The sequence below is a fragment of the Egretta garzetta genome, unplaced genomic scaffold, assembly GCF_000687185.1.
Source record: "Egretta garzetta isolate BGI_Z169 unplaced genomic scaffold, ASM68718v1 scaffold7, whole genome shotgun sequence".
Classification (NCBI taxonomy): Eukaryota; Metazoa; Chordata; class Aves; order Pelecaniformes; family Ardeidae; genus Egretta; species Egretta garzetta.
The window spans coordinates 1,289,829-1,301,547 of NW_009260350.1; the positions used below are offsets into that span (position 1 = coordinate 1,289,829).

The 11,719-nt window shown below is 46.4% G+C and overlaps 1 protein-coding gene across 2 annotated transcripts in view; it reads left to right on the top strand.

Moving 5' to 3' along the window:
- Positions 1-11,719, top strand: part of TAOK3 (TAO kinase 3) — a 93,426-nt gene that overhangs the window by 80,528 nt on the left and 1,179 nt on the right. For both annotated transcript variants that reach the window (XM_009642843.2, XM_035898414.1), the window contains exons 15-20: positions 4,572-4,808; positions 5,485-5,613; positions 6,570-6,773; positions 9,522-9,761; positions 10,733-10,945; positions 11,370-11,552. In XM_009642843.2, coding sequence (XP_009641138.1) covers positions 4,572-4,808; positions 5,485-5,613; positions 6,570-6,773; positions 9,522-9,761; positions 10,733-10,945; positions 11,370-11,552 — 1,206 coding nt within the window. The remainder of the gene's footprint in view (positions 1-4,571; positions 4,809-5,484; positions 5,614-6,569; positions 6,774-9,521; positions 9,762-10,732; positions 10,946-11,369; positions 11,553-11,719) is intronic.

Here is an 11,719-nt window from a genome sequence, read left to right on the forward strand (position 1 = left end):
CCTGGACTGCCTTTCTCTTTGGTCATTGTGTAGAACAATATCCTCCCTTCTCCCCCCTTGTTTTATTTTTTGTTTGTTTGTTTGGGGTTTTTGTTGCAATGACATTCTTGTGGCACCAGTAATCATCACTCACTTGGAACAGTGGTGGAAAACGCGCTGCATATTTCTGCTGTTGCAGTGAAAGTTAGTATCTGAAATGGAGATCAGGTCCCTACTACATCTCCATCTTATTTTGCAGACTATCAGTGATCCATAAATTAAAAATTACCACTAGAAATCTAAGCCTTGAAGCTCAGAAAGCTGTGTTTTAAAAGAAGGGTAGAGGTTCTGCATGTTGGTAAGACTACACCTATCAACGTTTTCAAGTGAAAGGTGTTTTTTAAGTATGTGCAGAAGTGCATCAGCCTGCATTTCTGGAGGTCTTTCGTGCTTGGCCCCCTAACTGCCCACCACCTCATGCATTTCCTCAACAGCTGCTTTTACAGTTTTCAGATGAAATGACCTAATATTTAAAACTTCATAGAAAGAGTGGGTAGTGTGGATTCTGTCGAAGACCTTGGCATTCTTTTTGAAATCCAAATGCCAGCAAAAGAATGTGATCTCATCCTGGGTCTGCAAAGCCAAATGTCTAGGTACGTCTGAGCAGGCTTCTCTGAATGTGGCCATTAAAGTGACACCAGGGTAGTCTGACTCCAAACCCAGGTACGTTTACATCATGTCTGTTCTCCTGCACCCTCTTCTGCTGAAGCAATGACATTTTATTCCAGATGGTTGAGTTTCTCCTAATGGACTCATCTGGCTGCTGCCTTTATAGATCTTTGGTCTAAAAATACTGAACTTGTTCTTTCTTATCTCAAAGTTCTTCTCTTGCTGCAAGAGGCTGCTGGCAGTATCTTGCTTAATACTCTGCCTTGTCCAGCAAAGAGGAGCTCAGCATTTCGTTTGGTTATCGAGAGGTGAGAATAACTGACCTTTAGGAGAGTGTTCAGTATCTTGGTTAAACAATGTAGAAAAAGGAGCTGTAAAGAGCTACTGGTTTGGAGGAGAAGTTGTGAGCCCAACTTCCTTACGTAAAGGAAAAATCTTGGAGGGGTGAAAGAGAGAAAGTTTGGATTTTATGGCAAGTGAACTGCCTGTGGGAGTAGGTTGGAAAAGGCATCACTTTTCTTAGTTCTGTGTGTGCCAAAGGTACAGAGAGATAAGAAACTGAGAAAATGTCATACCTTAATAAAAGCTGTTCTGTTTTATACAGATTTTCTGGTTCTGCTGATGACCTGTTTGATTATTATGTGCCTCAGATAGAGCTTCAGGAAACTGCAGTTTTCTGCTTTAAAGCATCCCGACATTTTCCAGTTATGTGGAGAACAAATTTTGCAATGAGCAGTTCAGTTGTCATCTTTTCTTCCCATCATAATCTATGGGATTATGATTATGAAATACTTTGTAAAGTTCCAAGTGCCTTTGTCTGAGGACACCAGAAAGGTGATTACTGGAACTTCCCCAAATTTTCTTTTTAAAATCATCGCTCAAGCTGTTCATTCATTAGGGGCTTCATCTCTAAAACCATAATCCTTCATTCATTCCTGTGTGGACATGCTTAGTCTGAAGTACTTCTCTGGTACTGACCTGGGTATATTCAGTAACTAATATTAATTTCTTCCAATTTCATCCATGCTCTGAGATCACCATTTGGAGACCTTGTCTTCAAAGCCGGAGTTCAGAAGAGTATTGGTCTCAATTAGAGATTATGGTGATAAATTAGGTCTTTAGCATGAACATGCAGACATTAAATCTACAAAATGTCCACCAACTCTACCATTTTCCTCCTCTCTTGTCTTCAGGAATTAAATGCTGCTTTTGTTTTCCTCTGAATTTTTAATGTCTCATCTTCTGCTGTGACTGGAAGGCTGTATCAGCTAGTAGTGTAATTAGTAATTGCATCCTATTGTTGGGGATAAATATCCCAGACCTAATGTGAAATCTTTCAAAGATGGAATTCTTGTCCTGATAGAGACAAGCTGAGCAAAAACTGGAAACGGGGTGCACAGGAGCAGAAAAGAAAAAAAAAAAAGGGTAAGTTTTAAGTACTTTTGCTGTAAATAAAACAAGCACACATTCTAAATCTCATTAGCAACTAGGCCAAAGGGGAGAATGGTGAAGTTGCTACTGGAGTCTTAGATCCATTTTTTCTTATGCTCTTGCTGCTTGCTTTGTTCTGCCAACTTCTTGGAACGGAGTGTGCCATGCAGAACGTCCCACTGTTTGCAGGAAGGCCGGGCCTCAAAAATAGCACATCCAGGAAGATCCGTACTGCTGCGTGGTAGTTACCGCAGCTCCGTGCCTCTGCGAGTCCCTGCCCAAGTCTGTTCTCTGCAAGTCATATGTCATTTAACATAGTAAATGGCATATGTGAAATGTTGGGGTTTTGCCTGTCTTACCCAACATCGATCTCTTCTAATTAACTTGGATGACTTCTTGGAGAAACTTTCATTACCTGGAAGCTTCTGTCAGAGATCTTTTTTTTGCTGAACTTGACTGAAATGTGCAAGTTCCTACAAATGCTTAACAACTTCTGCAAAGTATAGCTGTCATTGTTACACTTAAAAGAAAGAAAACAAAAAACCCCAACTTTTTGAACTGTAGCAATACACAGGGCTAATACTGTGTTTGTGCTGCCTGTAGTTGTTTCTACAGTCTCACATGTTCCTGGGGTCTGGCTTGGGTCTGTTTCATTACCTAGTCTCAAGCATTTGAAGGCTGCTCTGTTACACCAGTTGCTGAAATGTAAGTATACATCTAATCTACTCAACTTCAAAATAACATCCCAAAATTCCTTGTACAAGGAGGATGTGATTTATGCATCAACAGTTACCTCCTCATAGTTGATGTTTGACTTCACTAATGTGGTGAACCCACCATCATCGCTCTCTGGTGATGGAGTCTGACACAGCCAGATTAGTTCTTTTTTAATTTGCAATGAGATATTTCGTCTTCTCTCTGGGGTTGTCTTTGGAAGGGACAGGGGGAAAAACAGAGGCCATCCAGTCACTTCATCCTTTCATGTCTTGTTTCTCTTCTGGGACTCCAGCTATAATTTTCTTGGTTGGTAATTATTTACTGTAAATTGTTGTTAATCTGTTTCAAGTTGAAGGCTGTGCAAGGCTCTTCCTAACCTCCTCTTCACACCCCTCCCCAGCGTTGGTAGTCATTTGAGCTGGGACAGGTGGCAGCGTGCTGTCTGCCTTGGGTGACACATCGGTTGTGTTGTCAAACTCGCTTGTTGATTTTGGAGCTTGCTCTCCATCTCTGCTTCCTATCAGCTGCTAGTCCTGAAGCACAGGGCTGCCAGCAAGTGGGCTTGGTTTGCTGCTTTGGAAAGCAGCTGCTCTTCTGTTGAACTTGAGCCTTCTCAGGTCTGTAGGTGCATCCTATCCTACGTCTGAACTTACTTTGAAGATCTCTGAAAAACAGCCTTGGAATGACAGCAGTACTGTAGTAGGTGCTGGTTCTTTCTCTTGACTGCTATAGAGAAATTCATCAGGAAGGCTGGGCTCTTGGTGACTGCAGGGAGGACTGTTGATTCATAAAGCTTCAATGATCACCTTCAAAGGGCTGAGCTCTTTACTTCATACTTGTTAAGTGTGAAAGGGAGAGGTCCCCTTGTACAGAATCAGGGACTGCAGCTCTACACGTGTACTAAGGGCTCCAGCTTTTGGCTCCCAGGTCTATCATAAAATATCAGCAGATCTTTATACGTGAAGTTCCTGGAACTGTGTACAAAATAATATCAGTCTTGGGCACTCTTTTTTCTTTTGAAATGGAAGCATTACCATTTGCATTTTCTTCTGAGAATTTTTGGCACACCTTACTGGGTTTTTTTCCTCTTTTCACATGGATGCACTTAGGCATGGAAATGAATGTGGAACTTGTGAGTTTGTTTCAGCTGAGCAGGATTTAAAAATCTGCTTAGACCATCTGATCAATCTTGTTAAGATCACACAGTTCCAGAACAGTGTTCCCTTGTTAGAAAACTTTCGGTTCCGGTAGGGAATGAGCTCAGTCTGCCATCCTCTTGAATTTTAAGAAGAATTTTGGAAGGAGGCTACTCATTGCAGAGAATAAGTATTGAGGGACTGAATTGGAACCGTGGTAAGGTGGGCAGGAAGGAAAGGATGGGTGGGTTGGGGGTTTTCTTAAAATGGATGCCATCTTGTAAGTCCATGTCACCCTCACGATCTGAGTCCTGTTTCTGAAGAAGGTTGTCCAGCAGCCACCGTTGTTTTCAGAAGCAACCTGCTGTTTCCTTTATTCATAACATGACATTTCTCTGCTGTGTAACTGAAAAGGCACGTATAATTCTCATTAAAGATGGTGGTGGTGGGGTGGAAATCAAGAGAGAGAAACCTCATGGCCTGGTTTGTGGTATTAAACAATAGCACCCCTGAAACCTGGAACAGCATTCCCTGAAAGTTGCTTTCTAAGAGTACAGTAAAGCAGGGTCTGGATAACAGGTAAGGAGCTTGTCTGTGAAGAAGGCCATGTAGCACTTCTTCCCCTTTTCCTGATGTCAGGTTACAAGACAGATCCATGAGCATGAGCAGGAGAACGAGTTGCGGGAACAGATGTCAGGATATAAGCGGATGCGGCGCCAGCACCAGAAGCAGCTGATCGCCCTGGAAAACAAGTTGAAGGCCGAGATGGACGAGCACCGCCTCAAGCTGCAGAAGGAGGTGGAGACGCATGCCAACAACTCGTCCATTGAGCTGGAGAAGCTGGCCAAGAAGCAAGTGGCTGTGATGGAGAAAGAGGTGAGTAGAGTTGCAGTAGGCTCCCCAGCTGTACAAGAAGACTGGGGGGAGAGGTGCGTTCCAGATCTCTAGGAGAAGGCTGTGAAAGTACTGCTTAAAACCCATGTTCTGAAGCGTACTGTATGCTTACTGTCTGGAGCTGTCCTGGCCAATTTTGTGAAATAACTTCACAGCTTCTGGAGCTGTCCTGGCCAATTTTGTGAAATAACTTCACAGCTACAAGTCAGCCTTCTGGATGATGGGCACTCCATTGGCTGTAGCTACTGATGGCTAAAAGAGATGGACAAACTCTGTGGAGACCTTGGACGGGGCTTCTACCTCATGGCTGAGGCACTGACAAAGCTTGCTGCTGTTACTCAGTCTGTTTAACAATCAGCATGTTAATCCATGTGGTAAACTAGGGGGGTTTCACCCTCTGGGGAGGTTTTGGTGGAGAGCTAAGAAGCTGAGGAAACTCTTAAATGTATGTGGGCATTATGGGTTTTTTGTGCAAGCAGCACATGTGGCTGAATACTCATGGCTTTGTCTAGCACAGTGATGGGAGAATGACAGACCAAAAAATGTACAAAAGACGACTGATTTGTGCTGGATTCAGTACCTGCTCCCTCACTCTTTGGGTTTTTTCTTTTTTTTTTTCTTTTTTTTTTTTTTTTCTTTTTCTCTCCATGCATTGCAGGCAAAGGCAGCTGCAGCAGATGAAAAGAAATTCCAGCAACAGATTTTGGCTCAGCAAAAGAAAGACCTGGCGACCTTTTTAGAAAGTCAGAAGAAACAATACAAGCTTTGCAAGGAAAAGATTAAAGAGGCAAGAAACCATCATTTTCAGGGCTGAAGGGGTGTGGAATGATCATGAACTAGACTTTTGTTTTGTAAACCTCAGCCAGCCCAGGGGTTTAAGGGATACTGTCATGCTTGGAAGCAAATTTAGATTCTCAGCAAGTAAACTTTCAGGAACTGGGAGCATCTGACAGCATTTCTAGAATAATCTCTAAGGGTGCTAGAGGTACCTCCACAATTTGCTGTAGAGCAGAATCTTTGAAACCAAGGGGGATGAGGGAAAATGGGGCTCCGCAGAGAATTCTTCTTCCCCTTTTTTTCCTCATTTGTGGTTTTTATTTTTTTTTTTCGCTATAGCTGTAAGTAATCAGAGCAGCCATTTAGATACCGCTCAGCTAAAAGCCCTGTGATCGCTTCTCTGAGTTAGAAAAAAAGTAACTTAGTATATAGCTTATCTATCCCAAATTGCATTACCTAAGCGCAGCACCCCCACCACATTGCAAAAACCTGCTGTTAAGAATGTAGAGGTGAGAAAGTGAGTAGCAAGGAGCCCTGCAAGGTATCTGATTCAATAGAGAATCTAGTATGAGTCCTGTTGAAATAAAACTTAAGCCTGAGCTGGACTCCTGTGTAAAACAGGTGTGGAGCTGGGAAGGGAGCCGAGGGGTTTGACCCGCTCTCTTTCCTGGACAGCCAGCGCATCCCCCTGCAGCAGTGTGTTACTGTCTTTTCATCACTGCAATGTTTAGCCCCCAAGATGTTTGTGTTTAATGGCCACTTTTTCCTCCTCCTCTTGGTGCATCATTATACAACCTGGCATGGCCAGGTTATGAATCTGGTTCTGCTGGTATCTGGTGGTGTAGTTGGGACTTTGTCCTTTCCTGACCCGAATGGCAGAGGAGTTGCCAGTGACTGGAGGTCCTCCGAGTCCTGTGTCACTGTGATCCTAAGCGAAGTCTTGTTTTTGACCCTGTGTGCATGCAGGAAATGAATGAGGACCACAGCACGCCCAAGAAAGAAAAGCAAGAAAGAATATCCAAACATAAAGAGAACCTGCAGCACACACAGGCTGAAGAGGAGGCCCATCTTCTCAGCCAGCAGAGACTCTACTATGACAAAAACTGCCGTTCCTTCAAGAGAAAAACAATGATCAAGAGGCACGAGATGGAGCAGCAGAACATTCGGGAAGTATGGCACTCTTCACTTCCTTTCCCAAGCACTTCTTTAACTGTTTTAGCTTTGCGTTTGTAAAACAGTTTGCCAACTGACATTAGACCTTCATGCTTCCAGTTGCTAAGCAGAGCTGAGAAAAATGTAGGAAACATGTTTTGGGAAATAATATTCCACACAGATGTGTCTGCTTTTATTAACTGAGGAGCGGTGGCATCATTGACTTGCAGACAGAGACATTATGTGGGCCCTCCACTCTGGGTCAGATGCTTCAGCTGAGCTCCTAGGCATGAGATTTTGGGGGATCCTGTTGGGCTCCTTTCTCAGCACAGAGCAGTTTGTGTCAGGTTGAGTGCCAGGACCACCTGTGGGATGGCTGAAAGCATCAGGTGAGGAGTTCTACTCACTGGCTAAAGAAAACTCATACGGTTGAAATACGTGTAATGAACCGGTTATAACCTTAAAAGAACATTGTTAAGGTTGCAGAATGAAATGCTACAAATGTAAGGAACACCCAAAATTCAGTCGTCTTTTGTGGCTGCGTTCTGGTTTTCTACAAATAATCAGATGTTGCTTTTCCACTGGGCTCTGTTCAAATTAGTGCTCAGAATGGGCAATAACGCGTTAATGAGAAGCTATTCAACATCTTGCTTTTCCTCATTAGTTATTAACCCTTGCCTTACAGGCTGCCTGTAGTCGAATACCGCTTTAGAGAAAGAATTCTTACTTGTGGGTTTTTCTGTGTAGTCACTATAGTTTCTGAACTCTCCCTGAATGTTATTTTTGGATAAAAACTATCAGATGAGGAGGTATTTTGGTAAAGGCTGAGAGTGAGTGATCAAAAATTTCTAATAATCATGTACTTAGTCTGCTACCATCAAATTTTCTAGCATACTTAACGTTGCCCTGTACTTCATGTGTTCAGAGCTTTGCTGCCCTTTGACTTCAGATGTGCCTGGGGCTGCTCAGCTGCTTTGCAGATCACATCCATACTTCTCAACTCGGACACCCTGAAAATGAATGGCTGTGAAAAATCAGATTTGGGCACTGTTATCACAGCATATAAGCTCTGTGGCAGGGATGAGAACAGAATTCAGTTACCTAGTGTGGTATTTTAATCTGGAAACGCTCCTTTGAACTCCTGTATTTAAGATCTTAAGAGACCTGATTTTCAGAAAGATCTAAGCGTTTATTTCCTGAAAATAATGTCCCTGCTAACTAGTTCAAATTCACTGGATTGGACAGCTGAAGTAAATAACACTTGAGGAATGTTTTTTCTTGATGTTTTAAGTAACCACAGAGATTCTTTTTGTACAAATGGGAAAGTGTTTGTGAAAAGTGGAGTGTCTGTTCATGCTGTGTCAGCTGATATCAGGTGTGGAACGGGCACAGGAGAGGCTGGTTGTCCTGTCCTAAGGTGAAGGCACAAGTGCTGCGGCTCACTGCCAGGGCTGATATGCTTTCTTGGGTGTGCTGCCTGCCATTGCGCAAGTGAGAAATTATTTCGGCACACCAGTAGGTCTAATTTTTGATCTTGGCTGTCAAGGTGTGAGTTTTGCTTAAATGTAAACATGTGCAACATCCTTATGGCCAAGAAAGCAGAGAAAATACTTTGCCCTGTTTCCTTCCCCTCCCTCCTAGCTTAAACCTGTGGCAGTTGTAACAGCCAAAGGGGCTGAAGTGCCTGCTTGCAGGTGCTGATGTTGAGAATTACAACGGGATTACAACATGCAAGCAACAACTCAGAATAATTAGATTTTTTGTTTTGCTTCTACTGCAGAAACTCATTAGCCAACACTGGGCCCTCCCTGTGCTGGGCACTGCACGTATGCGTAGCGCAAGGCAGCCCCCACTGTGCCTGGCTTAGCCTAGTATGAAGCACAGGGACGAGTTTGTAAACCTGAGAGCTGAAACTGAGCTGTACCAGCAGACCATCTGTGAAGGTCACCAAATACCAGCAAGGGGTACAGCTGTAATCACTGCTTGACTGAGCTGGACTCAGCTCCGTGCTCCACAGGTTGTTGCTGATACCTTGAGACAGAAACATTAGCAGTAATCGGGGGAGAATTGGTATCTCCCTCTTCTTGGCTTGTAACTCAGTGAAGGTTTTCCTAGACTGCAGGGCACCCTGTGCAGGGACTCTTCTGTGCACATGGCAAAACTCTGAGGCTTGGGCTGTACCCTCATTTTAAAAAACGTGCTGCACCAGCTGGGGCCAAAAACCACCTGTACACAGTGGTAGATTAAATTCGTTCTCTTAACCTGAGTGGTGTGTTGGAGCTGTTCACCTCCGCTTTTGCCATCCTAGTACAAGAGAAGCCTCATCTCCCAGTTCCTAGCAGGGGCTCAAGGTAATTTAAAACAAACAAATAAAAGCCCCTGATCCCATCAGTCACCCCAGCCCACCCACCCCCCCAGCACTGAGCACCCCAGGATGTATTTATTAAAAACGACTGTGATTCTCAGCAGTCACAGAGGGCTTGCGTGTGGTCCCAGTGCCACCTGCTGGAGACTCCCTGGGTGATCCAGGAGCTGCCAGAGGTGCAGGTTACAGGGGGATGGATGGATGCATGCGTGCTAGGTGGCCGCTTTGTTAGCATTCCCATCGTGCTGATGGGTTTGTGTTTTCCTGTGGCACGTCAAGTCCTTGATGTCATCCAGAGGAGTGACCAGGACACCTGGCCTCGCAAACTCAACTACTGCATCTCAGAGCAGAGAGAATCGCTCCTTAGCTTTTGTCTTGTGCTCTGCTGTCCTCTTGTGCAGGAGTTAAACAAGAAGCGGACCCAGAAGGAAATGGAGCATGCCATGCTGATCCGGCACGATGAGTCGACACGCGAGCTGGAGTACAGGCAGCTGCACACGCTGCAGAAGCTGCGAATGGACCTGATCCGGCTGCAGCACCAGACTGAGCTCGAGAATCAGCTGGAATACAACAAGCGGCGAGAGCGGGAACTGCACAGGAAGCATTTCATGGAGCTCCGGCAGCAACCAAAGAACCTGAAGGTGCTGGAAGCTTTCCTTCCTCCTCTTCCAACCTCTGTCCTGCCGGGCAGGCTGGGCTGTGTGCTTGCTGCCTCCTCTGTGCAGCATCCGTGCTGCAGAGCCACCGTTCTCCACCAGCACCGTGTGCTCTCCCCTGCATCCCTTCCCTTTGCGTAGGGCTGCTCTGGTTTAAGAAAGTTGGGGGCTGTTATAGCAAAGAGCTCACTGTGGGTTTTTTAAGTGCCATGCTGCTTGAGGCTGTTGGGTAAAATAGGAGAGTGCTTAGCAAAGTATTACAGAACTTGCTATTGATGAGCTGTGCTTTCTTCATGGCCTTGCTGGTGTCAGCAAAAACCCTGATATGGAAAGGGGTTGGGTGATGCTTCCTCGCTTTCAGAGTCAACTGGGAGAGAACACGGGTGTGCTGAGCACTGTGCTCTGTCCCAGTTTGGCCACAGGTTAATTAGAAACCTCTGAGCTGCTTGCTAGGGGACATTTCTGTTCCCCTGAAGGGCTAAAAAAGCACGTTGCTTTTGTTCACTTTGTCACACCCTCGCTAGTTCCCAGATCTGCAGTCTCTGTGCAGCGCATGGTCGAGGCAGGGGAGGGAGCTTGTGGAGGCCTTGGTGAGGTAGCAAAACGGGAGGCCTTGAAAAAGCAAACGCTGTTGGGGAGGCAGGCGGGGAGGTGATGGGCTGGGTGACCTGTGGGAAGCAGGGGTAGAAGACGAAAATGTCCTGGGCTGAGGTGGGCTTAGTGGATCCCATTCCTGGCCCAGCCCGCGGTCAGTGCCGAAGCAGGGCCTGAGCGGACGCTGCTCGTTAGATCGCTCTGTGTGGAGCACACCCTGCTCAGCCGGGTACGGGGGCAGGAGGCAGCGCAGGGCGCGGGGGAGCTGTGGCTGTCTCTCACCAACCTGCCCATCTGGATGTGCTGTAACCTCGCCATTCCCAACGCTCTTCGTGCTCTTCACATCGTTCCTTCCTTGGCAGGCTATGGAAATGCAGATCAAAAAGCAGTTCCAGGACACATGCAAAGTGCAAACTAAGCAGTACAAAGCACTGAAGAATCACCAGCTGGAAGTAACTCCAAAGAGTGAGCACAAGACAATTTTGAAGAGTCTGAAGGACGAGCAGACGAGGAAGCTTGCCATCCTGGCAGAGCAGTATGAGCAGAGCATCAACGAGATGATGGCCTCACAAGCGGTAGGTGCAGGGCCTGGCACCTCCTGCCCCAGGGCGAGGGGTCCCTGGCAGAGCCGCGCAGGGGTGGGGGTGCAGCCGGCCCATCAGTCGGCACTGGATGGTTAGCGATGCAGTTGTGTTCGTAAGGACTGTTTCAAATAACGCGTCAGGTGGCACTTTCCCTCTTGTAATAAGCATCCTGCAGAACGTGCTTTCCCCGCTGCCCCTCACGTGCTGGGCTTTTAGAAGCGGATCTTCTCTGAGGCTTCTGCCTCCGTGTGAGGGGGGAAGCAGCTGCTTATGAAGCCCTGCTGCTTTCTCATTCTGCCACCACCACCAGAGGCTCCCCGGCTTTGAGAAGGAGGAGCGTTTTGTCACTAGTGTCAGAGCAGAGAAGTTACTAGCAGAGGTTTGTCTGAACGTTGTTTTCGCAATGATCTTACAGCTACGGCTGGATGAGGCCCAAGAAGCAGAATGCCAAGCCCTGAGACTGCAACTCCAGCAGGAGATGGAGCTGCTCAACGCATACCAGAGCAAAATTAAGATGCAGACAGAAGCACAGCATGAAAGAGAACTCCAGAAGCTGGAGCAACGGGTGTCGCTGCGCAGGGCACATCTTGAACAAAAGGTACGCTTCGGGTGGGCAGCTGGGGTGCCTGGGCGCATCGACACGTGTCAATGACGTCGATGCTGCCTCAGATGTGGGGCTGGCACGGTGCAGCCGGTGCCACCGGGCCGGGAGCTGCCGTAGCCGGGGCGGGCACGCGCTGCTAAGGGGCTGCTGACGCTGGCTCC